This window comes from Melospiza georgiana, chromosome 12 (genome assembly GCF_028018845.1).
Source record: "Melospiza georgiana isolate bMelGeo1 chromosome 12, bMelGeo1.pri, whole genome shotgun sequence".
NCBI lineage: Eukaryota > Metazoa > Chordata > Aves > Passeriformes > Passerellidae > Melospiza > Melospiza georgiana.
In genome coordinates this window covers 11,237,130-11,263,287 of record NC_080441.1, presented here as the reverse complement: position 1 = coordinate 11,263,287, position 26,158 = coordinate 11,237,130, and the positions used below count along the sequence as shown (strand labels likewise).

At 41.8% G+C, this 26,158-nt stretch overlaps 1 protein-coding gene across 1 annotated transcript; it reads right to left on the bottom strand.

Moving 5' to 3' along the window:
- Positions 1-42: 42 nt before the first annotated feature.
- VSIG1 (V-set and immunoglobulin domain containing 1) lies at positions 43-21,231 on the bottom strand. Its single transcript, XM_058032702.1, has 8 exons — positions 21,183-21,231; positions 17,718-17,878; positions 11,637-11,744; positions 5,503-5,701; positions 3,855-4,010; positions 3,061-3,180; positions 2,202-2,328; positions 43-779 (listed from the first exon to the last, which is right to left on the bottom strand). The coding sequence occupies exons 1-8, from the start codon at positions 21,229-21,231 to the stop codon at positions 596-598; spliced, it is 1,104 nt and encodes a 367-aa protein (XP_057888685.1). The 3' UTR covers positions 43-595.
- Between the last annotated feature and the right edge of the window lie 4,927 nt (positions 21,232-26,158).

Here is a 26,158-nt window from a genome sequence, read left to right as displayed (position 1 = left end):
TTTTCCAGGATTTTTTTTTTTTTTTATTCAGACACGCAAGATTACCTTGACTCAGGTCTTAACATCTGTTAAGATGTTGACAGATGTTTCAGCATTCTGATGACAATAATGTAACCTGTTTTTACTTCTGATGTGCAAAATCAGTTCCTTGAAATACTGCAATGTACTGGCCATGATTACTTGGTGCACATGAAGCAGGCTGGCTAACACTGTTTCTGGACAAGGCTGCTGTGGTTCTGAACTCTGTGCACACACAGCATTACTGGGAGTTCACTGGAAAGCTCTTGCTTTGACAAATGCTTCAGCCCATTTCCTAATTAGTTTTGCAAAATAGTTTGATGTTGATGATACTCTTTTTATACTTAATTTTTTTTGCAGTATAACTAGATAATAAAAGAAATTTGGTTCATTTTAAAGGCCAAATCTTCTGCTATTTACAAAGTGCCTGTGTAACAGACCCTTTTTAATCCACCCCAGTGGGTCGCAATACAAATGCCTTGAATACAAGTTTTAGTCATGCTTCTATGTTAATTCATTGACAACAATTTTTGTACAAAGGGGTCCAAAGGTGACAAAGAAAACTCTATTATAAACTCTAGGCTGTTTCTTCTTTTCCTGCTTCTTGCTTCTCATCATTTTCAGGTGTTGCAGGAGCTGCTGTTTCCTCAACACTTGGATATTCATTTGTTGCATTGCTTGATGGAACTGTGGTCACAGGAATGTTTTCTTCATTGGGTACCTGAACATAGTCTGCATTGGATTTTTTCTGAACCATTTCTCTGCAGAAAGACAGGATTAGGATTGTGATCTCACATGCTGAAATCTCATGTACACTGGAGTCTTTCAAAATAATGAATCTTTGTATTTGCTGTCTGAACAGTGACTCTGATGTTATGATGACTGTTTCAAGATAGTGTGAAAAGGTTACAACACCACTGGTCTGAGACAGAAAGACTAACAGCATATTAGCTAGAAAGACATCTGCATTGCTGGTTTAAGCGATCCCATTAGAATAAAATAGATTTTAATATGTTTAAATGTTGTGCCAGGGAAGTGGAAACTGAGTGCTGGCAGCATCTGAGGAGTGATAGCAAAACCTGCTGCTTCATGTGAGCTTTCTGGGAAATTCCATGTAGATCTGGGGTCCCATTGAAGTGCATGAAAAATGGAGTTCAGTCAGAAAAGAATTAAGAAAAAACTGAAATCTGGAAAGGTAATATAAAATATATTTTGTATTTTAGAAAATATGGAAATCTAGAAAAATATTAGTAACAGGTATTAATTCCTTTTATCTTATCAAAACAATAATTAACCAAGTCCCAATACTGAAGCACTTTGACATGGTAAAAAATATCAGATGATAGTGGATTCATTCAATGCAGTAAGATTTATTAGGATCCAAGTACAAAACTAGGTGTTAATGCTGCATCAATTGAAAGCAGAAATCAGGGGCATGAGCGACTGATCACTGGTCTGGGTTAGCAGAATTCCGTATTAGGAAGTCTTAAACCTGTGCTACAGGGAAGTCACAGTTTTTTTTCTGGCCTCAGCTGTATGTAGTTATTTAGCATTTTACATCAATGGGCTGAAAACAGTCTACAGAGTGCATGAGATTATCCCTATTCTGAAGATTTGGCAATTTAGGGGAAAAATGAGCAACCAAAGCACAGAGAAGAAAACATCTCCAGGACAGGATCAAAATGGACATTCTGGGCTCCATTCTGTTGTCTAAACCTTGTGTTTCCTGCAATCTGAGATGCCTGGGAGTATCCCAAGTGTGTGTCCTGTAATTTCAGATAGCACTGACCTGAGCCCTCTGTGTTTAAATATTAGAAATATTAGTAAATTTCCTGAGGTGACCCTTAGCTGCTCTTTCTTTTTTTACTTCCTCGACCTGCTTTTAACAGACCCCATTAACTTTAACTCTAAAGAGCTGTTTTTATAACTTGCCACTTTAGTTTGTGTTGTTTAAAAACATTTACTTCACTGTTTCAGATGCTGCTAAGTGGAAGCTGCCTGTTAAAATAGGGAAGAGGGCAATGGCACCTTCTGTTAAAAGAGCAACAGGTAAAAATCCCCCAAAAGCAGATGTTCACTCTGGAAGTTTTCTCAGAACTTGTATTATGCATTTCACTTTAGTTCTTTACAGCAGTGCTTTACAAAAATAATTGTCTTAAAATGAAGTAAACAGAAATTCTTACTGCATCTCATAATTTGATGACTTCCTATTTTTTGCCTTCTTGGTTAAGACCCAGACAATAATGCAGATTATAGCAGCTGCCAGAATTGCTCCAATCAGTGCTCCAGCAACAATACCACCATCTGAATCTGCAAAGAAAAAAAATTACTTTTTATAAAGTAGTAGTATAGCAAAATCCCATGGAAATTTAGTGCAGGAGCCTTTAGCAGAAAGAAGGGATTGGATTCAAAGAACTCTTTGCAGGAGGGTGGCCAAAGATGCTCCAGGAAAGTGAGAGCCCTGTGCTTGGGTGGTTTTTTACTGCCTCCTCTCTCACTGGGTAGCTCCCCATCCCAACAAACTCCCTGTTTGTGCCTGGCTAAGGGAATTATTGGGCTGTAATACTGACAATAGCTGAAAGCCTTTGCTTTTCAATCATTGCAAACACATCCTGAAATCCAGGCTGCCTTTAGTTCTGTCTTTCAGCTCGTGGTCACATCTCCAGTGCCCCGATCCTTGCATTGCCACATTTCACTGATGGTTGTAATTCTGGGGTGGGGAGACCTCAGTGGGGCTGTTGGCTGGAAGAAACTGCTCAAAACTCCTTGTCTGTCTGTTCTCAGCAAAGATTCTGCAGTCAGAACCAGGTCCAGCTCCTGCTCCTTGCAGGAAATTAAGGTGAGGATGTTAAATCAGTTTTCTAGGTCGTCATAAAGCCTGGGCAGGCCTGGATGAAAAGTCCAGAGCGCTCCAAATCCTGTTCTGTTCTTACTTGAAAAAAATAAATAAAAAATCCAAGCTTCAAAGTTGTTGAAGAATTTTCCTGCAAGCTGTGCATGTCCTCCCTCAAAGGTGGGATTGCTTTGGTGTGTTTTACTCACGTTTTGCTGTTAGGTCCAGCTCACAGGTGCTGTTCCCCAGCTGGTTGCTGGCTATGCACCGATAGTAGCCAGTTTCAAAGGTGGTGAGGTTGCCAATGTAAAGGATGCCAGAGTTTGGATCTGTGACAAGTGGAGAGCAGGTACACATTACTGTTTTTTATTCTGTAGAAGCAAACAGTTCTCTGTAGTGGGTAACAAAGAGCTATTAATATATTAGAAAAAGGGTTCAGCAATTATTGATTTATTCGTGTGGGTTTTTATATTCTTTAAAATAAAATATTTACCTTCCTTGAAAATTGCTTCAGTGGATTTTTTAGGGGTGTATTGGAAGCCCCTACTCTGCCAACCAGTCTGGCTGGTGTTTTACCCAGACTGATTCTGTGGTTCTCTGTGTAACTCCACAAATGAAAATGTAACAGGTCCAGAAAATTTCTGGGAGGGAAGGATGTGCTAGTACTTGAATGACAAATTTATTCAACTTCAATTCACTCAAAATTTCAAGGGAAGAGAGATGTAAAGACATATATATTTCTCTCATTTTAACAATTTAAAGGCATGGACAGGACTTCAACTTTTTAAAATATATATATATTAAATAGAAAAAGTATCCTGTGGTTTTGATTAGTATCAAAAGTATCCTGCTGTCAGTTGATTTGAATAAGTAAAAATACAATCCTGTGACATTGACTACTGGAAGAGAAGGATTAATTTTTATTAGCCTGTGTGATACACAGCATTTGGAATGCTGGAATTTCAGATTCTGAACATGGTGTGTTAGTCCTGTGGTTACATACCAAGTTGTTCTCTCACAGGCTTGAGGGTGTTCTCATCAACTTTGTACCAGTGGTAGGTGGGGCGAGGCAACCCCTCTTCACAGTTGCATAGGAGGTAGATCAGATGGCCTTTCTCAGGGGTTCCTTCTACTTTACAGAAAGGTTTTGATGGTTTGACTGTAAAATGAGAACAGACAAATCAGGAGTGCACACCTGGGCTGCAAACATCCGCCCCAAGTTCTGGTAACAAGCTGCTGTGAGCAAAGAGCTGAACCCCACCTACAGGTTTCCATCCAAGAGCAGAGTCTCAGTTATGGAACTGACCAAAACCTCTCCCATTAAAAAAATTGAGTAATATTAAATATATGTACATGGCCTAGGATACAGTTTTATTGTCTTTCATTTGCATATTAACTGTTAGGGAGGTGTTGGGACTACAACTATCAATTATTTTCATTGTAATGGGCCACTCACTATTCACCATACAACATTCTGCCACAAAACAACATTTTCTTTTTCTTTAGAAAAAGAAAAACATTATTTTTATTTAGACGTGGCAGGCAGGAGCTTTTCCACAGAGAGGGAGAGGATCAAGGCCCAATTCTTTCAGTATATTAACAGTTGTGAAGGAAATAAATCAGTTATAGTTCTGTTAAAAAATGTATCCATTTTTGTATAATGTCCTCACTTTGCACAAAAGGGAAGATTCTGTCTTCACTTACACCACTGTTTTTCATTTCCTACCTCCAGAAATGCTTTTGTGGTTCTTTAGAGCACTGTCAAGGGAAAGCACCAGCAATGAACGTAGCCCAAACCAACTTTTCTTGGTTTTCATGTAAAAAGCGTAAGCCTTTATTCTACTGCTCCAAGATTTACTATTTGTTTTGGGAATTTTAGACAGTAGTGCTTTGGTTTTTCAGGAAATCAGTTTACATGTATTTTTTGCTTATCCCTGGAAGATAGGCAAGTGCTACCGAGTTCATCTGCTTTTCACACTTCTGCTTTGCCTTGTTCATGGTTGAATTATTGCTTTCTTTCACACAAAACAAACTTTGTACTACTTTCATCCAATAAATACAAAGTTTCTAGAGGTTTTGGGAATTGATGTGAGTCAGAACTCTTGGGCTGTGCTGCTGCCTCTCCCTAGATTTATGCAAGGCACTATGATAAACATTAGGTACAATTAGCAAAGTTTTGGACCGTGCTGGGGCTGCATGAGGTGGTTTCAGTGAGAAGTTGTCACTCCCAGCTAAAATGGTGTTTTATTTTAACCAAAACTAGTATCACTTTGATTTCCAGTATGAAAAATGGAGCAAAGCTGGGGAATTCTAGCCACCCTCTTACCTGCTTACAGAAGGGAACTTTTGGAGAGCACAAAGTGACTCTGAAGGGCAGTGTTGGGAGAGTGAGGTTTGCTGCAGCTGAGGCAGAGCAGCTGTGGAGTGGGAGCAGGTGAGCTGTGGCTGGAAGCTAGAGGGCAGCCAGGCTCTGCTGCCTCCAGAGCCCTTGGAAACTGCAGCAGTGACTCAGGGAGCTCCCTCTGCATCATGGGCCTTGTTTACCACAGCCTGTTATTCCCTCTGGCCCTACGTATTTGCAGCTGTGAATTCAGTGTTTCATAATGTGGGATGGAAAAGACAATACAGCAATAGAAAGGGGAGGCACTTACCCAGCACATTGACAACCACAGATTTTTGACTCTGTCCAGCATCACCCTGAGGGCTGAAAACTTCACAGGTGTAGGAACCAGTGTCTGAGGGCTGCATGTTGGAGATTGTTATTGATGCATTCCCTGGACTTGTTGAAGCTGTTATCCTGTTCTTAAATGCTCCATAGGAGTAAGACTGGCCTCCTGAATAATAATAGATCTGTGATAAAGAAACAATTGTTAGTTTAATAACAAAAGATCTTGCTGCTTTGTTTGGTACTCAGAATATATTTGATTTCTGATTAAAGCCAAGCAATGTCCCCCCTTTTCTTGCCTCCTCCCCCAAGAAAGCAGAAATGAAAACATATTGCATTTGAATACATACTTCTAAAGGTCCTTAAAAAACAAGCTTTTCAGAAATGGTATTTTTAATTGTGTAATTGACAGTGGCTAAATCTTTGTGCATACTCCAAGCACAGACTGATGCAAGTGCAAAAACAAAAGCAAGACCATTGACCATCAAATGACAATTCTGTGAAAAAATGCTAAGTCATGCACAGTGAATAATGGTATTAAGTGAAGCACTGATAATTTGTAATAGCATTAATAAGAGGCTGAGTAGAAGATTATGAGAAGACTATATGTATCTGTCATTGGAAAAAGTGGGGGGCTCCAGAGCTTTCCAGATACAGAATCTGGAAAGGATTCTGTAAAATTCCACAATCAGAGGACTGAAATGAATTCACAAGACAAAGGTCTAAGCAAACAAGTCACCTGATCTTTTGGCAGTAAATTCGAAAGCCATGAGGATGCAGTACAAGAACAGAGCAGAGTCATCACACACGCTATTATAGCACCCATGCTGTTCTTGTTTGTGTCATCAGCTTTGGTGGCAGTGTCATGGACTATCTTTGCTTTTTGAATTTATATCAGGGAGGAAGTAAAGAACACCTGCTGGCCTCAGTGCTTGGGGAGTTCCTATTTGGGATCAAGAAGTTTCCCTTTTACTAAATAGTAAAAAAATGGTTTGCCAAATGATAGGTATAGTAAGGATAAATGTTTCTAAGGTATGCAGCATTTCCTCTCAAATAAAAATTGCTGATTTAACATTGACTGATTTCACTGACTTCAGTAGCATCAATTGCCCTTAGCAGCATTGTGGAGTAGAAGTGGCCTCATAAGCCCAAACTTGTTGTTTGCTGAGGGAGAGGAGAGGTAGAATTGTGCTCACTGCAGAGCCTGGATGGCAATCTGAGCCTTGGGCCCTGAATCTCTTTAGGAGCTGCAATATCTCATCTGCCCTGGGATAAGTGTAGTGGTTCTCAAGGAGCACCTGCCCTCTGTCCAAGCTAACTCTGCTCTGAAACCAAGATCTGAAAGAACAAAGATGTGGAAAACTACGATTCATTAATTGTTTTCTGAGGTGTTAATGATAGTGTTGTATAAAAATGACAGTATTTGGGTAGGCAATATGTTCCCCTGTGTCTACATACACACCCTAGGCAAAGTGAACACTTCCAGCACACTCAGTCACTTCTCTAAACTTGTGAGAGGTGTCCATATAGAATTATAGGTTGTGAACCAAATAGATCTAACATTATTCCTACTGGCAGTATTTCAGAATCATCACTGAAGTTGAACTAACAGCATGTTTTAATGGAAATAGTGGGAAAATGCTTGTAGGAAAAAGTTTCACAGACTCCTCTTCACAGGCCATTCTCACTTGACTGGTATCAAAATTTCCTTTTGGTCAAAGTTCCCTGCCTTTTAGGGATACTGCAGATCCCTGGTGAGAAGTACAATTTGCTTTACTTCACAGATCAGCTGATTGCATTTTGAATTAAGAATATTAATTCTTAATTCTGTTTATCCTCCCTGATACGGTGTTGACTGAAGTCTTTAAGAAATGTTATCTAAAAGCCTTTATTAGCTTAAAGCAAGGTACACTCCAAAACTGTCAGAGCACAGCTGGTTTATGCAAAGATATGGCTTTGGAATGAAGGTCAGAATCAGCTTGCACAGCACCAGCAGCTCCAGGGCTGCAGCTTGGCCCTCTCTCAAGAGCAGCTTTGCATACTCCTCAGCCAGACTTTATCTTTCCCTGCCCCAGGATTACAAACACCGGGTACAATTGAGGCAGGGCTCTGAACACCAAAGCATTCCCAAGGTGTGGAACACTGCTGGCACACTGGGGAAGTGTAAGAGGTCAGCTCGATGACAGACCTGGTTAGAAAGTGCTGAAGCTGGATACTGCTCCCAGTTTCCACTGAGTACATGCAACACCATCGGTTTTAAAACTGATTTTGTGCATTGCAAATGTCTAGAGATGGAACTCTACTGCCAAACCAGAGTCTGGATGGACACACTGTATTCCCTGGGGAAGGAGAGTGTTCAAAATAGGGAGTTTGGTTTAAACAAATCACTCATCTAAATTTGTCTACCTGAAATCACAAAAGCACACAGGCCACATTAGTCTCATTCTACATTTATCTGAGTGTGAGCAATAGCTGAGTATTATTTATCACTGTTTCTTGCAAGAGTCTGAAGTTACAAGAACCGTGAATTCTGACTTCAGCCTCTTCTGAGGTTGATATCCTGGATAGCTCTCAACAGTGATGGGCTGGATTTCCATCTCCTCTCCAGCTGCACTCTTGGAGTAGGGCAGTGAAAGGGGTTCCATCAGCTCCTTACACTAATGTGACATTAAGCTCTACAGCGATGTAAATGAGGTAATGTGTGTCTTGCTGCAGCATGAGAGGAGTGTGAGGCCCATCATCCCCTATTAAAGGCTTGGTTGTTGGACAAAGGGACTAAAGTCTACTCATTCTACCTCAGAGTGATCTGGAATTATGTGAGAGTAAAGAGTAGCAGAAGGGGTCCATGGAATGCTCATTTAGACACAGCCCATCTTCCTGGGAATAAGACTGGCACTGCAAGTTGTAAATGCAGCCAGGGCATGCCAGTAAACCCTGCAGAGGAGCAAGTGCTCCTTGGTGTATTTGACCTGGAGTCAGGGTGAGTTACATGCTCAAGTCCTCATACAATGCACTGAAAATCTAATCCTGTGTTCTCTCTTTCTGAATCAATGAATTCAGAGAAAATATTTTGTGTATGCTGTTCAATCTGAGGCAGGTGTCAACACAGCAGAGATTATTTCTTCTCTTCATAGATTCAAACAGAATTTCTTACTGGATCACTTTTTGTCAGCCATGGACATAAAGCAGTGAAACATTCTCAGGCAATGTGTTCAGCTCCTCTGCAGGCTCCTGCCTGTTCTCTGTTCTCTCCTGTTCCCTGCTTATCTCCCTGGCTCTGGAGTTCATTGCCTGAAGGAAGGCAGTAAACACCAAAAAGGCTGAATAATGTTCTGATTAATTGCTGAGTGTATCTCTTGTCCCAGAGGTATGATTGGACTGTGTACACAGGAAATTTCATTTAAGAGGAATATGTTTCAGTTAATTGGCTGTGAATTCATAGTCCATTTTAAACAATATACTCAAAATGGATATTTTAAACCCTGGTTCAAAGTGGTTTTATGCTGTCCTTGAAAAGCTGGTTTTTTGCTTTCAGAAAACTGAAATGAAAATCTTTGCAAAAGTGTTTCTGCTTTGATTCAAAAGTAAAAAAATTGTTTCCTCTTGAAGTTATGAAAAACTTTCTGGTTTTGGGCAACTGCCAGCTAATGTTTTCTCCTACAGACACACATCACTGACTTTTCTTTCCATATTATCTAAAATGTATGTATGGGAAAACTGTATATTTAGGCAATGGTAGACTTCTTCTGGAAACCTTTTTAATCTTGTGTGATAAATATATTTTAAGTGCATCATCTTGAATGCAAAAAATTACGAAAGAAATCTGCTATACTTCCCTTCAAACAAGCTTTTCATGTCCTCAAGCAAATCATGAGCAGCTGTAGTGAAGTTGATGATTTACCAGAGCAGAAACAATATTGAGGGTGCATTAATGGTTGTTGCTTCTCCTTACCAGCGAGTTTGTTCAGGCAAGTTATCATATAATGGTGCCTTTTCACATTTCCTGGAAGCAGCTGCCTGGGTGACTAATCAAACAACTGACAGAAGAAGGAGTGGAGATTATCACTTCTAAAACTGTTGTCCCTAATAACTTCACAATCTGAGACACTGGTTCCTGCTGAACAGCACAGTCGCCCATCTGTGACCTCAGAAAGGGCTGCAGTTTAGTTGGTTGTTCAGCCTGTGGCCAGGCAGTGCCCAGAGCTGCTGCCCAGCCATCCTAACCAGGGCTGTGGTTACCATTCATGTCCACAGGCAGTTTCTCCCAGTGATGGTGTGGAACATATTTGCCTGCAGAGGAAGCAGTCAGCAGAGCTGAGGACTTTGAAAAGCTGCCAGATGTTCAGCAGAGTGTGTAGAACCCACCTACAGGTTTTTGTTGTACAACTTCCGTAGAAAAATCTTCCTTCGGGTGTGAAGGGGGTGTGTGAAGAAGCAGGCAGGAAATTAGAAGAAACATGCTCCTCTCTGCTTCTCTTCTTCTTTTGGCAGGACAAATGTATACTAGAATTTGTGTAAATATGTGTCTTTCAGATGGCTTTGGATGGACTCCTTCATAATTTCCAGGTCAATACTCCTCCCATCCCCATCTCCTGGAGTCTCTGCATCACAATGCTCTACATGCCCAGTACTTATGGATATCAGAGTGATGAGATGCACTTGGAGAGGCATTAGAAGTGTCCTACTAATCTCCACAGAATCCTGATTTCCTGACTGGAGGACACTTTCAGGACATGACCTCTTTTCCAGTACCTGCCTTTCCACCACATGTGAAGCTCTAGGATCCTGTTGGATGATGTTTTTCTGATGGATTCAGTGTGTGACTCAGTCTTTGCCTGGAGAGCTGGAAAGCTCCAGCATCCAGAGGGCCCTGTCATTGGGCTGTCATTTTCTGTTTGACATTTTCTCAAGCTACTAGAAAATGGAGGATATTAAGAATTTCACTTGTTTGAGATTGTGATCTCTTTATGAATTCTGAGGACAGACAGAATTTATAAAATAACAAGGGGGAAAATGTTCATCGCTTTCTTAAGCATCTTACCATCTAATGAGAGAACAAATGCCACGCAATCAGAGTGTTAATGAAGGCCCAAAGCTCAGATTCTGAGCTCAGCTAGCTAAGAAAGCAAATGTTCACACATGTGTTGGTTTCTTTGACACATTGCATGACTGAGTCTGGGCCCAAATCTCTTCTTTCATCCACAGCTTCTTTTCACACATTTTTGTCAAAACTCTGATCTGCAGAAGGTAGTAGGGATATCACAGGGATATCCCTTACTGGGAATTGGAGGTATTAATAATGACAAGTGTCTTGTCACAATAGTGCACTGGTAGAAGAAGAAAGGAAGGGAGTCAGAAGCCTTTAGAGGATTAATCATTCAGCAGCTTTAACTGATGCAAATATATTGAAGGAGCAGCTCTTTCATGTTCTCACAGTATCATTCTTGTGGCTGAACTTTTAGTGAATAATTCCCACCAAGAACAAATGTGTTTTCTCAGTGCATTTGGTGTAACTGCCCTTCAGCAGTTATTATTAGATGTCAGTTTACATTAGGCTGTCCCTGTACCTCATGGTGAGATGGGAACCCTGCTGCAGTCAGAGAGTTTGGAATGGATTAGGGCTGGAACCCTGAGCTGACAGCAGAGAGGAAGCTGGTTCAGCTCAGTGTCCTTGGTATCCATCACATCTCAAAATGGTTTTATATTCTAGAAAGGAGATCCAGGATGATTTTTTTTTTTCTATGTAAATATGTAGCCCCAAGTTTGGGCTGCCCAGTCTGGCTCACATTCAGCCCAGAGGATCCTTGTGGGTGCACACACCCTACAGATACCCTTTGGGTAGAATATTCCTGAAGGTGCCAGTTCAGCCACCTAGAATAGGTGGGGAGGAAAAACCCCCACACAAAAGCTACATCCAAAATAATTTTGACAGAAAAAATGCAATAAAAAATAGGGTGAGTTAAAAATTCTGGATCATGCATCCAATTCAACTTATTTCAGTCATGTGCGGCTTTTCAGATTTCAATACAGAATATGAATACAGGTTTCACAGTAGCACACATCTAGTAGAAGCTATTTAGCTCTCTTTCCCCCTTAAGATTATGGGGATTGTTTTCTTACCTTGTATCTCCAGCTACATCTTCCCCGTGCATCTGTCACATACACCGTCTTTTGACAAAGACTGACTGACTTTTCATCCATACTCAGAATACCATGGCATGGGGAATGCTGCATTTGAGTAAAAATGTGCTGATCTGAGAGTTAAATGAGACTTTAAATGTTCCCCCAAAATCAAAGAGCCATTTCTCACACAGCTCCCCACCTACCATCCGTGCTGATCACGAGGGCAGGTGCCTCATGTTCAGTGCTTTGTGCAGAAAGTACCTCAGGCCTTGTCAGCCACAAGGTGAAACCAGCTTATTCCTAAATTCTACCTAAAATTAGGCACACTAAGATTAAAGTCTAATGTTTGCTACAAACACCCCAGTTACAGCCTGATTATTTTCTTCTTGTCTGCACTTTGTGATTGCCACAGGCAGTGCCCATGGTCCCAGTGACACCCAGAGTCACTGTAATAGCAGTGACACGTGTCCCATGGTCCCAGTGACACCCAGAGTCACTGCAATGGCAGTGACAAACACCAGCAGCTCCATCCCTCTGCTCTGCAGGTGCTGCCTCTGCTCCCCATGGAGCTGTTCCTTACGGTGCCTGCTCAGGCATCCAAGTGCTAGATAAAACTCAGTTCTAAACAATCAGCTGTAGGCAAAAGGAGATGCTTATGGATGAGAGAGGTCCTTTCTTTGCAGGGAGTTTTCCTGCACTCTCAGGAGGTGCTTCCCACAGGCTCATCTTTCTCATGGGCTGGGATGGACTGCTCTGCTCCCAGGCTGGTGTCCCCTGCAGCACTGACAGCTCTGCGGGAGCATCTCAGGGGTCTTGCGGCTCAAAGTGTGTGAAGGTGTCCCCTGAACTGCTCAGCCTACATGGAGGGGAATTTGTTCTTTCAGAGGCTTTGATGGAAACCCCCACATACAGGGCTGGCCCTTCTCTGCCTCTCACCTGGGGTGGCCCAGTGCCCATGGCTGTGCCTTGCCTTGTGCTGAGCAGCTGAGTTGTGCTGCTATTGGGACTACTGATCATCTGAATTTGGGGTGTCAGGGTGGAAGGAGCTGACACATCTGTGCTCAGGTCACTTTTCTTGTCTTTCCTCCTTTGGGCTTTCCCTCCTTGTCCCCTGTTGCTGACCAATGTGCCACAAGTTCATGTTTTTTGGAGAAGATTTTCTTAAGAACTCTATCAATAATTCTGTTTTGCCTAAAAGTAACAGGCATCCATGACCTTTACTCATATAGTGAATTTAAAATTTCAATCAAGAATCCTGCCCTGGGCACATCTTGGTTGGCCAGGCAGTGTCCCTGAGCATTTCAGTGACTTCAGCTGTGGGTGGCCTGGGGCTCAAGGCGTGGCCCAGGCTGGGTTCAGGAGTTGGATTTGGCTTTGCAAGGCTGCAGCCTCGCCTGTGAAGAGTCAACAGAGGCTTCAGCTTGCAAACATTTGCTTAGGTGCTTTACACTGGGGCCAGCCAGGTGACTCAGAGCATGAAATGAAGCACAGATGTAGGTCTGAGCAGGAGCTGGGCTTCTGTGCTGGACCCTGGGTGAGCAGAGCAGTGTTAGCCTCAGTTTGTGGATATGTAAAATAGAGATCACTCAGTGCTGGAAAGTTCTCAAGATCCTTGGCTGGGAGTTATTATTTCAAACTTAAATGCAGCACTAAAGGGCATATTGCTAAGGGCTAAATGGGAAAAAGAAAAAGTTAAAAATATGTATGGCATCCTATTTTCCATGATTTTATACTTACATTATTAAGTTCAAGTGAGGGAAATTACTTCTACTAGAGAAACTTCTCAGGAAAAGAGCAGAGTTAGGCTCATTTGGTAAAAGGTTTATGTTTACCCACTAAAGCTGTGCTGTCTTCAAAGGAGTGCTGTGAACACCTGGCTCTGTTTGCTTGCCTGAGCAGCCTGGCTGTGGTGGCTCCTCCCTGCCCCTGGTGTAACTGCCAGGGCTGGAGCTGTGACACCTGTGGCAGCCCTGGGGAGGGGGGACAGGGCAGGACAGGGCAGGAAAACACCCCAAGATGGGAAATACCACAACATGCAGGGGATGGAAACACCACAGCAAGCAGGGGATGGAAAAAAACACCACAGCAAGGAAGGGATGGAAACACCACAGCAAACAGGGCAGGGGAATACCACAGCAAGCAGGGGATGGAAATGCCACAACAAGCAGCAAAAGACAAAACCAACCTCACCAAGGCAGTGCTAGGAGGCAGATCTGCATCAGTAGCAGGGCTGCAAAGTAAAGAAAAGCACAGCCTGCCCTTGTGGCAAGGTAAAATCTGCTGCTGAGCACTTAGGGACATTAAATTAACACTGACACTAGTCCTGCTCCTGGCATTGCTGATTTCACTCCGGGACTGTATCTGAGTTTATAGATCTCAAAACGTAAATCTGGACTGTAAGTGGCAGTGTAAAGTAAAGGGGTACCTATGGGCTCTGCTTTTTATATGTTATGTCCTAAAATCCAGTAATTTAACCCTCCCATTCATTAATGCTTAATGCCAAAAGCTTCTTAATGGTATAAATTTGCCTTAATTATATATAACATTTATAAATGTATATAATGTTTACAGCTTGCTGTGTTACTTGTTGCCACTGTAGAAAGGGCCATGATCTCAATTGTTTAAATAAAGAGTATTTATTAAAATCAATATTTTTTCCACACATATTTGTTATAGAGAATATCTCCTCTGCTTAATCTTATTATTTTCAGTATAGTTCCTGTGTGAATAACATGGTCATCAAGACATCTAGCATTTAGTAAGATCTCAGGAATATTTTAAAATTTAGTAGGTGGGAGAAGATGCATTTTCTGTAACTTTTTAAGAAATTGTAAGTCTCCTGTCTTCAAAATATTTGGCAGAATTTTCCAATAGTCAAAAATGGAATTTGAAAATGTTATCCAATTAGTTGCTGAAGAAAAGGGCAAATTTTTAGTAGAGCCAGAATTTTCAACAAAATTTTCAGGGCAAACATATGCTATTTACAAGGAAGTGTTTGGTACTTTGTTATATATCTCATAAAACTAAATAATTTTATTCCAATTAAAATTCAAGCTATTGTTCTGGTATTCAGTAAGATATGGTGCCAGTCTTTCCAATATAGTTGTGTTTACCATTTTACCATATTAAATATATTTTTGCATTGTATATTAGTATTGTTTTACCTAAACAATGAAAGCCAAAGCTGGCAACCTCCTCTATTTTCATGCATATGTTTCCTACTTGGAACAAAATGTGAAACTCAATTCAGCAATGTGCCAAGCCACCAGGGCAGAGCCAGGTTTGTAGAGAGATTATCTTTTTGTTTAAACTTGTGAGAGGAAAACATGCAGGCTTTCAGGCTCCCAGTCCTTTCTGAAATTCAGCCTGAAATAGAAATACCAGCCTCATTCAGAGGGAGGGTGAAACTCCAACTTTATGTTCAGCTGTGTGGTGTGATTTCCTAAACCATATTTTCCACAAGCAGTCACAAGCCTTTCGTCCAGAGTTTGCATTGGCACCGTTAATTTTATTGTGAATAGGTTGAAAATGGGAAGGAATTGCCAGGTGGTGGTGAAAGGACACAGGGTCCAAGGCTGAATCCAAGACTGAACGGGTTGCTGAAAGCGTTTTAAAAAGAGCAGTGCCCAGTCCTGCAGCCTCCAGGGACAGCAAAGGAGCCCTCTGAGCCTCCCTGCCAGCCCAGGAGAGCTGCAGGGACAGGGGATTGTGCCCTGCTGTTCAAGGAGAGGGGGATTAGCACTAACCCAGGGCCTTCTCACACTGAGCTGACTTTATGGAATGAAAATGCAAATCACCCATCGCAAGCACAGCCATCCAAATGTGTGAATTTGCCGTGAAATGAGTTTCAGATGGGGGAATTCTGCTGCAATTTTCCCCAGCAGTGCTTCCCATGGATCTTTATAGGCACATCTTTCCCTGTGCCTGCAGTGAGAGCACTGGGGGGATTGATCCATAAGGTTTCCCTGACATCTGGTAGTCTTGCACTGGTTAGTTCTTGTTGAGTGTATTCTGAACCACCCACAGTATTTTATGATTGTAATTTTCAGGGGGTATTTTTCTCATCATTAGCCACAGTTTACAAATGATTTTCCCCTCCTGGATCTCTTGAAAGTGTGTGATTCTCCCTCTAAAATACTTGTAACTGCAATCTGCTTATTTCTCTTGATTGTGACCAGAAAAAAATATGGTATTTAGTGTTTTGCAATATGGAAAATTTGCTGCCAGTAGAACAGAAATACTCTTAACAAATCTGGATGAGATGAGCTTGATTGTATGTCAGTGCTATACTTCCCACCTGAACAAGCAATTATAATTTAAGATGTAACATACTGGATCAAAATTGTAATATATTGTATTATATGCAACTTAGGAAACCTGTAGCTACCACCCTTTCAGGTGGTAAGCCTGAAATAATTCTTCATTTAATAAAATAGTTTTAAGTTGAGGAAAGCAAACAATGAGTAACAACTACTCAGCTACACAATCAGCCAAGGTGTGCCTACATCAGTCTTTGATCCAGCTAGAGTCAGAATTTGGGATGGGCCCAGAGTTTGTACTTAGCACTGATACAGGCTTTATCTGTGGCTGTGATATACTGCAGGTGAGTGAGCAGCTCTGTCTTGGGTTAAATTGCTATTTCTTACATTTTGACTATTGCTGTTCAATGCCAAATACATTACAACCTGCACATTCTGCAAATTGCAGGCTAATTCTGCTGTAATTGACAAACCAAATGGAAGGTACAGCTGCATCAGCAATGGCAAGCCTCCTACTGAAATACTATTAGGAAATAATAATGAACGGAACAAAAATATCCTGAGTGTAGACTGTGACACTTCTCTAAGTCAAATCTCTTTACATCAACTCTCAGCAGTAATGCCAGGCAGGAGGATTGAACTACCAGAAAAAAAAAAAATATGTTAGCAACAGGATAAAAACAATGGGAAATGATTGTTCCACAAGCACAAGCCAGGGCATGGAAAAGGAATCCAAATAATCTTCAAGGATTCAGCAACACTTCTAATCAGGATTTCTTCTTCTAAAAGAATGTGTTGCTGACTGCTCACCACCTGTCAGGCCTGAGCTGATGGGAGCTCATACCCTGTGTTATGCTGGGAATGAAATTCATGGGTTCATTTCCCCACCAAAACATAAAATTAACAGATAGTTCTTGATGTTTGGGCAGCAGTGTGAGTACATATAGGCAGATCCCATCTCTGACCCCTTCCAGGCTGAACAGGCTGCTCTGCAAGCTCCTTTCAACCACACGAGAGGCTCAGGCTCAGACCAAGTCACTGCTGCTATTGGTGTCCTTCCCAATCCTCTCCATGCTGATCCTCCAGCCTGCACCACAGTCCCATTATCCCCCAGAGTGTGATATTGTTTGGCTGTGCAGCCTTTTGGGGTCTCAGGAAGGGCAGGGCCCATTTGCCCTTGACCTGTAATTGTTCTGTTTCCACAGTGACAGCCATGGGGTGCTGGGAAATACCAATGCAAGTCTGAGTGGCAAATTTCCTGCTATGACAACTTTCTGCAGAGTGCTGCCAACACTTGCTGCTCCATTTTTTCACAGCCCACCATCATGCACAGCTCCTCTCACTGAGCTGCCAAAAGGCAGGGCCTGATCAAGGAGCTCTCATTTGACCCTTAAATGGGGAACAACACATTGTCATAGGCAAGGGCGTCTCACCAGGAAAGCAGCTTTCACAATGGCAGGAAATATCTGCCAGACAAGAGAAAAGGGAGCTGGTTCAGGAGCTGCAGCCCTTGTGTGATTTTTGGACACCTGGTCTTTGCTTCACATTTCCTGTGTGACTCGGAGCAAGTTGTTTGAATATCTGAATCGCTTTTGTACTTTCTCATCACTTTGTGAAGGCAGTCAGGCATGTCAGTGGGAGCTAGGAGCCTAGACAGTTCATCTGCCCCTACATTTCCCTGCACCCCAGTCCTTAATCTCTAGGTTAGGAACCTCAACATTACCTGGTCTGTAGTAAGGATAACCCCACCTAACATAACAAGACCCTTTAAGGACTTAAGGATATCTCAAATATCATTTCATAGTAATAACAAACTTACGGTATGCAGCTGGCTCTCTTTGGCACTGTAAAAACTCCACTGAATAAAGAAATTTCCCAGGGTTCCAGGACTGGTATACGTGCAGAGGAGAGTTGCATTTCCACCTGTAGTGACATTCACTGTCTTCTCAGGGACTGTCACCACGACCCCGCTGGTGTGGCCTGTGGGCAGGAGAATGGACAGATCAGCTGGGGCTGCCTGGGAGCCGTGCAGCAATTATTGCTCCTGTGTTACTGAACAAACTCTAGCATGGATCTGGCTGTTTCCTTCTCAGCACAGCTTCCCTTGTGCCTTGTGCGGAAATTTCAGAGATAACAAGATGGGCCTGAGTAAAAGCCAGCAAGCAACTTAATCCCCCAGAATGCTCTTGCCCTTACAACAAATAATATTCTTAAAAAGCAGAGTTCCTAAACCCCTACTTGTTCTCGCTGGCTGATACTCATCTTCTCAGTAAGAGTCTGTGGTTAAACTGAAGGTTTTGTCTGTACTCACAGTGCTCTCCTGTGCTTGCAGTCTCATTCACAGCCGTGTCTACCCCTCTATGACCCCTTTCTTGCCCTTTTTGGGTTTTTTTGCCGTTGTTTCATTAGATTTCTGGTCTCCTCCACTGTGGAGCATCATCACCTCCAGTATTCTCACTCCATACACCCTTTATGTTCCGACTGGGACTCAGTGGCACTGTTAGATCCCTCAGGCTGGAGCCCAGCAGCTTTTCTCTGCTTTTCTTTACCAATTACTTTGGTTTTGTTTAGGTTTCTAAGAGTTTACCTCCAGAAGCTGTTTTTTTCCCCAATGCTATTACATTGGAAAATCAAACTAAACTTTTTGGAAGTGTTTTTACTGTGTGGGTTGTTTAGTTCTTTAGTAACTCAATCAACCCTTTCAGTTGAGCTCAGAGCAGAAAGGGAGCAAACACAACTTGTGAGCCCTTCCCCACAGTGCTCTGATCAGCCTTTACCACACAATCACAGTAATGAAAGGAATCCAGCACCACCTCACAGTATTTATCTGTTTCTATCCTCTGTGAATTATGAGCCATGATGACACATGACAGCAAAGAGAGAGCTGTCAGAAAAATAAGCCTGAATTTCAGGTTATTGAGTCCAGTTTGAAAGCTAATGTCTATAGATTCAGACTGAGAATGTTTTTATTTTCAATGGGATGGAAAACATTAAACATTTTTGAGCTTTCTATGCAAAAGAGGCAAGGTGAGAATTTCATGTTATAATAATTTTCTTGTGGGTTTATTGCTTATATTAATGATTGAGACAAAGATGTAAAATATTTTTCTCAATGCAGGATCTGTGCATCTTCTGTTGGGTGCTGCTTTTGAGGGTTTAAGCAGAATCTGCAGTAATACTAAAGAGTATTTTGCTGAAATTAACAGCCCTGTGTGAGAAAACATTGCTTATAAAAAGAAACAATCTATTTTGTCATTGCAATATTTAATACTTAAAAATTACAAAATAGATTGTTTCTTTTTATAAACTATCTATTTTGTCATTTTATCTATTAAACATTGCAAATTCATGAGTTAATACAGTATGCAAACCTATCTAAACTGTTTTCCTTGTTTGATGGCTTCAGTAGTAAAAGCTCACTGCAAGGAAGAAGGGAATAATATACTTTCCATGTTGATGGTAGCTAGGATGAAAATTAATGGGTTTAAACTACAAGAAGATTTATATTATATGTGAAGACATACAATACAGTGTCACAGGAATAGCTGGAGCCTGACCTAAATGTGTCAAAGCTGCCTTGGGGAAAGGGGATCCCAGGACTGGCTGCCAGTTCTGCTTGTCTTGTGAGTTCAGCAGCTTAATCCTTACTGAGATCTAATAGAAAAGCTGTGCCATCTTATTTTAGGTATCTCAGTTCACTGCTCCCAGCTTTAAGAATTACTGTTGGCCAGAGGATGATTGTTTCCTGCCACAGTTTACATGTATTTATTTTCTGCTCTTTGCAGGATTAAAGGTACTGTCTTTCAACACAGTGTTATTCTGTGAAAGCATCAATTTTCCAGTCATCTGCTCCACATATTTTCTTTATCATTGTCTGGTTTTAGAGTCAGGAGTGCCACAGAGTCTGACTGTTAAAAGATTTTCCAGAAGAAATTAATTTTTGCAAAAATTACTCCACAAAGCATTCTAGTTTCCATAAAACTATATCTTGAATAAATACATTTAATTGAAATAATCTTCCCTCAAGTAAAAAGGCTACTTAAACGAATGCTAATTGCAACATGGGTCTTTTGACTGACAGCAGAGTGAAATAGAGCCTGTTTCCTCACCATGAATGTTAATGGCAGCCTCACTTTGCATTTATGGCTTCCAACCCCAAATCCCATTTCCTACATACAGACCTTTTGGTTTAAATTTTAAAAAGTGCACAAATAAGAAATAACACAATGAAAAGAGCTTGTGTGAACAGGACCATAACTTGTTAAAAATGGCTGATCCATGTCTTTACTCATCAATATTATAGTGAAACTCTTTCCTTCCCACAAAGTCACAGTTAATTAGGAATCTCCCACTTTCACTGAAGTCATTTGCAGTTTTTAACACTCATGAAATAAATCCAAGTTTGCTGATCTTTTCTGAGCCACAACAGGAACCCCCAGTCAGTATATGGGCACATTGCTAATCTTAAATCCACAACTTTCAAATTAGAGGACATTGCTTTGAAAAGTGTATATGGTACCATTTCAGAACTGCTTTTCATATCTAAGGTAAAAATCTGTTGGGCTTATATGTGTGTGAAAGTTAGAACACTGAAACTCCAGGAGTAGCTACTTAAAATATTTATATGGCACCCAAATCAGAGAATTCCATCTGGGAAAGAAGATGTGGAAACTAATTTATATTTTCTGTAGTGGATACAGGGGCTGTTTATCTCCATGGAGCATTAAAATTACTGCTGCTGTATATATTAAACATAAAGCTTAGCACAATGAAATGCCCTTGAAATATGAGTAATACATAGTTTTTACTATACCATAAAATTCCTCAATTTCACAAAGTATTATGTCCTCATTTAATTAAAAGATTCTTTGCATGCTTAAAGTTAAGCATCCCCCCCTCAAAATTTTTGGTGGTTGAGGGACTGAGGCATCATTTTCCAGCCCTATTATCAAGGGGAGACAAAAGCCAAATATGGAAAAACCTGACCTTGAAACACATGAAAGACCTAAACTCTCCACACAAGAGCTCTTTGCCACTTCCTGACATCAGAGCAAGGCATTAATACACCAAAGCTAAAATTCTGTTCTTGAGCAAAAAGCTCTTGGCAGGCAGGGGTCAGTTTGTGGATTTCCAGAGGATGGTCTGGCAGTATAGCCATGAATTTTATTCCACCCTGAAATCATTAATCTCTTAAGTTCTCCCAGTTTGCTAATCAGGCTCACCTGCTCTCTTACCCCCACAGGCTCCTTTGTTCCAGCACCATCTCAATGTTTGTTATTCTTACCTGCAAGGATGGCTAGAATTGGAAATATCTTCAGCACTGTTGCACACATCTTCTTGATGCTGGGAGAGAAAAGAGACCAGATGCTGCTTCTGGCTTCCACTGAGACTGAACTGGTTTAGTTTTTGAGGTTGGTTTTTTTGTTTTCCTTATCAGCTGTGTCTCAACACGTCAGTGAGCTGTTTCATTCTCCTTTATCACATGTGTGCCTTTCTCCAACTAGTGGTGTGACTGTTCACTTGAAACCATTTTGTGGGGTTTGAGCAACCAAGGGTTTTGTTAATAATAAACCTTTGAATCAGAGAAGCCCAAATGCTCCCACTTTTGCCAGGCCCTGCAGTATTTGCCTACTTAAGTACTTTCACTGAGTACAAGAAAGGTATTTGTGGACCTATTTGGCAATCAACCTGATTACTAGTGTTGGGGTCAGGCCTAATATGAATAATCTTTATTTCCTGTTAATTCTGTCATTTCCTTTCTAAAATGGGCATGTGTAGATAATACACTGTCAGTACATTTTCAATTCAAAGCATGTCTCTTATACATTTTGTTCAGCTTCCTGCAGGAGCCAGATTTGCTTTTTGTGCTCCATGGTGTTTGACTGAGGCTGACTCAGAGCCCTGAGCTGGTTCTGTACACAGCCATGGGCAGTGAGTGCCTGAGGACAGAGCAGAGGGCAGCATTGCCTTGTGCATGTGTGCCTGCACTGGGACCAGGGCAGGGAACATGGCCAGGGACTTTTCCTGTGCTTGTTGAAAACATGGGACTAATTCATGCCTCAGGATCCCATGGAAAGCCCTTTTGGAAGGTGGGGTTCAGCATCTGGCCATGTGAGGTTGGAGGGGAAAGGTAAAACCAGGCTCTCCCTCATCTCTCATGTGATATGGTGGCAGATTCTTCAGCAAAGAGTCAGGTTGCTGGTTGCATCAGTTACTGTTGGGATCGGGTTTATGGATTATTTTATTCTACCAGACATTTCTGTGCATGGCAGATGCCTGAATAATCTCTGGGCAGATGGCAGGGTTTGGTGATATTTTTATATCAGCCATCTCCAAAAGTTTTGGAGATGTCTTCTCCTTGGTTCTGACTGTGAGCACCTCACACAGAGTCCCACAGAGTGGGCAGTGCCTGTCTTTAAACTATAATAGAGTGGCCAAGTCTTGCAACTGCTAAATGTCTTTTCCAAGAATCACAGGGGACCCAGAGTCCAAAAATGAAGATGAACCTTGAAAAACTGAAATTCAAACTCAGATTTCTTCCAAAAGTTGGAAAGCATTTAGATTCACCTTCACTGAGGAAGTGTGGAGGGATCACAAGCACTCATGGGAAGTTTCACTGGCTTTTCCCAAAGCCCAAATTGGGAGCTGCAGCTGATTTCCAGTTATTTAACCATGGATGAGTGCAATGATCTGAACATGAGATACAGACACATTCAGTGACTGCCTGTGGCAGCTCCATGGTACCCAGGAGTGTGACTGGGAGCTCACAAAGCCCTGATCCTTTGCATAAGACAGCAATTTTCAAGAAGATGCAAAAAACCACTGCCACCCTGCTGAGTAAGCCAGCACCTGCAGGAGCCTGTGCCTTTACCACAGTACCAGTGTGTCCTCTAATTCCCTCTCATCTATCAGCACCAAAGTCCTTTCCCTGCCATTTAAAGCTCCCTCAGCTAAAATGTATTTTTGCTTTGTTACCAGAGAACAGGAGCCAAGAACACAAATTCTGTATCAGCATGTGGCCCTTTAATCTTGGGATGAAGGGCTGAGATTACAAGTTACAGAATGGGTAGAGCTCATAGCAAAGATTACAACCATTACCCTGTTTTAGAGAATTCTGAACAGCAGGAGGAGTGTTTATGTTTGATTGTTACCCACCAGGGGCTCATTCCTCTCAAACCAGAGGTTCCCAGCACTAATCCTGCAGGCCCTCCAGGGTTACTCTCCTGTGAAGGTGATGGATGGCACCTGTCAGCTGCTGACTGTGCTCCTAACTCACTGCTCCTGGAGAACAGCACTGCCTGTTCTGGGGAGCTGAACACAGAAAACAAAACCTGCTTTGGTCTGATGTTTTAAATTACAGTGGGAAAATAACCCCTCACTTACAGTGCTCAGCTAAGAGCAGAGAGCAGCCCAGAGTGCAGCAGCACAGCAGTCCCTGTGCTCTGGGTGGAGAAAGGCTCCTATCTCGAGATAAAATGGAAGGGGCCACTACCAGGAGCTGTGTGTTACAGACTTTGTGAGTCAAGCCTGTGTACATTGAAATGTACTCAGAAACGTTCCCTTTTCAAGGAGTTCCCATGTATTCACTCTCTAAATAGAAGTGTCAGTCATTAAAAAATGAAGCCCAGAGGCAAACCCCAAGCAAGGCAGCATCACCCAGACAAAGCACTGCCAGGATATTCAGGAGTTGCTTCTGTTGGCCTGAAACCTAATTAAAAAACTTCCTGTAGAATTGTATGTTTTGCTTGACAAAACTCAGCAGTGTTCCAGCTGCTCTGTCTTCCTGAAATAAACTAAATCTGTAATTGTGTGGTGACACCAAACCCAGTCTAACCCAGGGATTTACAAAGCTCTCTAGTTCAGCATCACAGCTGATGGCTGAGGATGAAGAGAAGTGTGTAATTAAAGATTCCAACAAGTGCAGTGAAAGAGTTGCTTTAAGCCTCTAAATCCATCCTTAGGTTGATTTTCAAATGCACAGTACAGTTTGCTTGCTTATTACACAGCCTTGTTTGTGGTTTAAAAAACATTTATAAGTTTTTGTGGAGTGTTTGCAGTCTAAAAGATAATTAATGAACTCACTGCTATTTTTAATCTTGTAGAGAGTGAAAGTCCGTAAGGTAACAAAAATATAAACTCTTCTTCTGAGGAGAGCCCCATGGCTTGTCACTTCAAAGTAACTTGGTCAGAAATATACCTAACCCTCTGTATTCAATCCCCAGATGAATATTATCACTTATTATCAAATATCAAATTATCAGTTTCTTATCAAAAAGTACAATTATGTTTCCTTGTAAAGGGTCTAGAATGATCTTTTTTTTTAAATATTGTCCCTTTTCTCAGTAGGAAGAAGGTTTATTTTCCTTTTAGCCATTCAAAAGCCAGAGTTTCCTAGAGCAAAATCCTTGTCCAAGAAGCTTTCCTCTTTCTGGGGGGGGAAATAAAGGAAAACAAGCACCAAAGTGAGATGAAGCAGCTGCCCAGTGCTCTGGTCCTGGCACAGAGGATGCTCCCAGTGCCTCTGCCAGCCTGTGCTCTGCTCCACACAGGTGGGCAGGGTGGGGAGCAGATCCAGCCTCTCTGACACACACAGGCCATGCAGGGAGTTTTCTTATCCTGCATTGCTTTGGGAAACTGATGCCTGCTGCAGTCAAAAGGATTTGTTTGTGTGCAACACCTTGCAATAGAGCTGTGACTCCTGTACCCACAGCAGTGTGTATTTAGTCACAAGTTCCATGGGAAATGGATGGGAATGTCAGCATCTGGGCACATTTGTGGATCTGACTCAGGCTGTTTGGGTTGACAGGAACACTCCTCTGATCTTCCCTTCCTTCTGACCTGAGGAGAAAATGAAAAGCAGAGGAACAGCTGCTCCTGATGCTGCCCAGACCTCCTGGGGGTGCTGGGGGAGCATCCACATGCCCTGGGGTTAGGCTGCCTTGGTTGTGCTCGGCCAGGATGATGGAAGTGCTGGAGGGAGTTTTGTTGCAGAAGCAGGGGAGGTTACACATGGTAAATTTAAACACCTTGTGTGCAGGGGAGCTGAGCGCCACGAGTGCCCTGATGGATGCAGGACAAAGAATGACTTTCTAACATAAAGTGCCACCATCAGACAATACATTTCTGCTCTGTGGCTCAAGTGTCAAAGCCAAAGCAAGCTCTCCCCTGTGTGGTAAATCACAGTAAAATGGTTCTGCCTTTGTACCATTGCTGTTCCCTTGGATTTTCATTGACTGCATAACCTTTTCCCTGCATATGATTAACTCTACTTATGTCTTTTTTTCTTTTGACCTTTCTCTTTTTCATGTAGTTTCACAATTGAAGCTAATCAAATAAAAAAACAAAACAAAACAAACCCCAAAAGGAAAACAACAAGCAAACAAACACAACCAAAAAAAGGAAAATAAGGAAAATTCACACTGAGGATATGAGGATTAAACTGCCTATCGACTTTATCAGAGGGAAAGGTCTTTTTTTCTAATAATTGTTTGCATTTTCATAGATAAACATTTTTTGAAACTATTAAGTGGTTTTGTTCTTTAGATTTGGAAGCATTTGTTGTCCTTGTCTAAAATGAAAAATGCTTTCAGCTCAAGAGTGCATGGAACTGCATCATTTATATGGGTGCTGCTTGCCTTAACAGGTAACGAAAATGTGATTTTAGGGTTACTCTGCCATATTAAGACCTGGCATAAAATTAATGCAATTGGGCTGAACTCTAGGCCTTCCACCTGCTCCTGCTGTCTCTGAGTTGGAGGGTTCAGGTGCATTGATGTCAAAAGGATGTGTTTGTGCTTTCAAACACAACAGTTCATGCTGTCTAATGACTACAAGGTGACCTCATTCTTTATTTTTAAAAATAGTCTGTTTGTAAATTCTCACTGTTTCAAGGAAATTCTTGGACTCAGTGCTGACCTCAGCTGCTCCCTACTCCATGTATTGCTACAAATCTCTTTGCTTTTGGCATGCTCCACTTTAGGAGAGAGACTAAAGCAACCTCTGTGTCTGAGCATTGCTTTGCCTGCCTGAGTCTGACCTGGCTGTGAATCCCTTCCATTTTAATTCACACAACTGGCCCCTGGAGGGAACTGAGAAGCTGTTTCTGTATCCAGGCTCTGCAAATCAGCTGCCCTCTGAAGGAGCCTGGATTTAGTGGGACTGTGTGGCCTTTTTCTTGGGGAGGCAGAATAATATTTGTACATGCCATTAGTTATTAATTAATGCTGTACAGCTGGTTTTGCCCCAGCTGCCCTTCTCCCC

Bases quoted from the DNA above. Each gene is read 5' to 3' on its own strand.
- VSIG1 (XM_058032702.1), bottom strand. From the start codon at position 21,231: ATGTGTGCAACAGTGCTGAAGATATTTCCAATTCTAGCCATCCTTGCA. The intron at 5,702-11,636 runs GTAAGAAAACAA...TCTTTATCACAG, and splicing joins GATGTAGCTGGAGATACAAG to ATCTATTATTATTCAGGAGG. The intron at 780-2,201 runs GTAAGAATTTCT...GTCTTTCTGCAG, and splicing joins TCATCAAATTATGAGATGCA to AGAAATGGTTCAGAAAAAAT.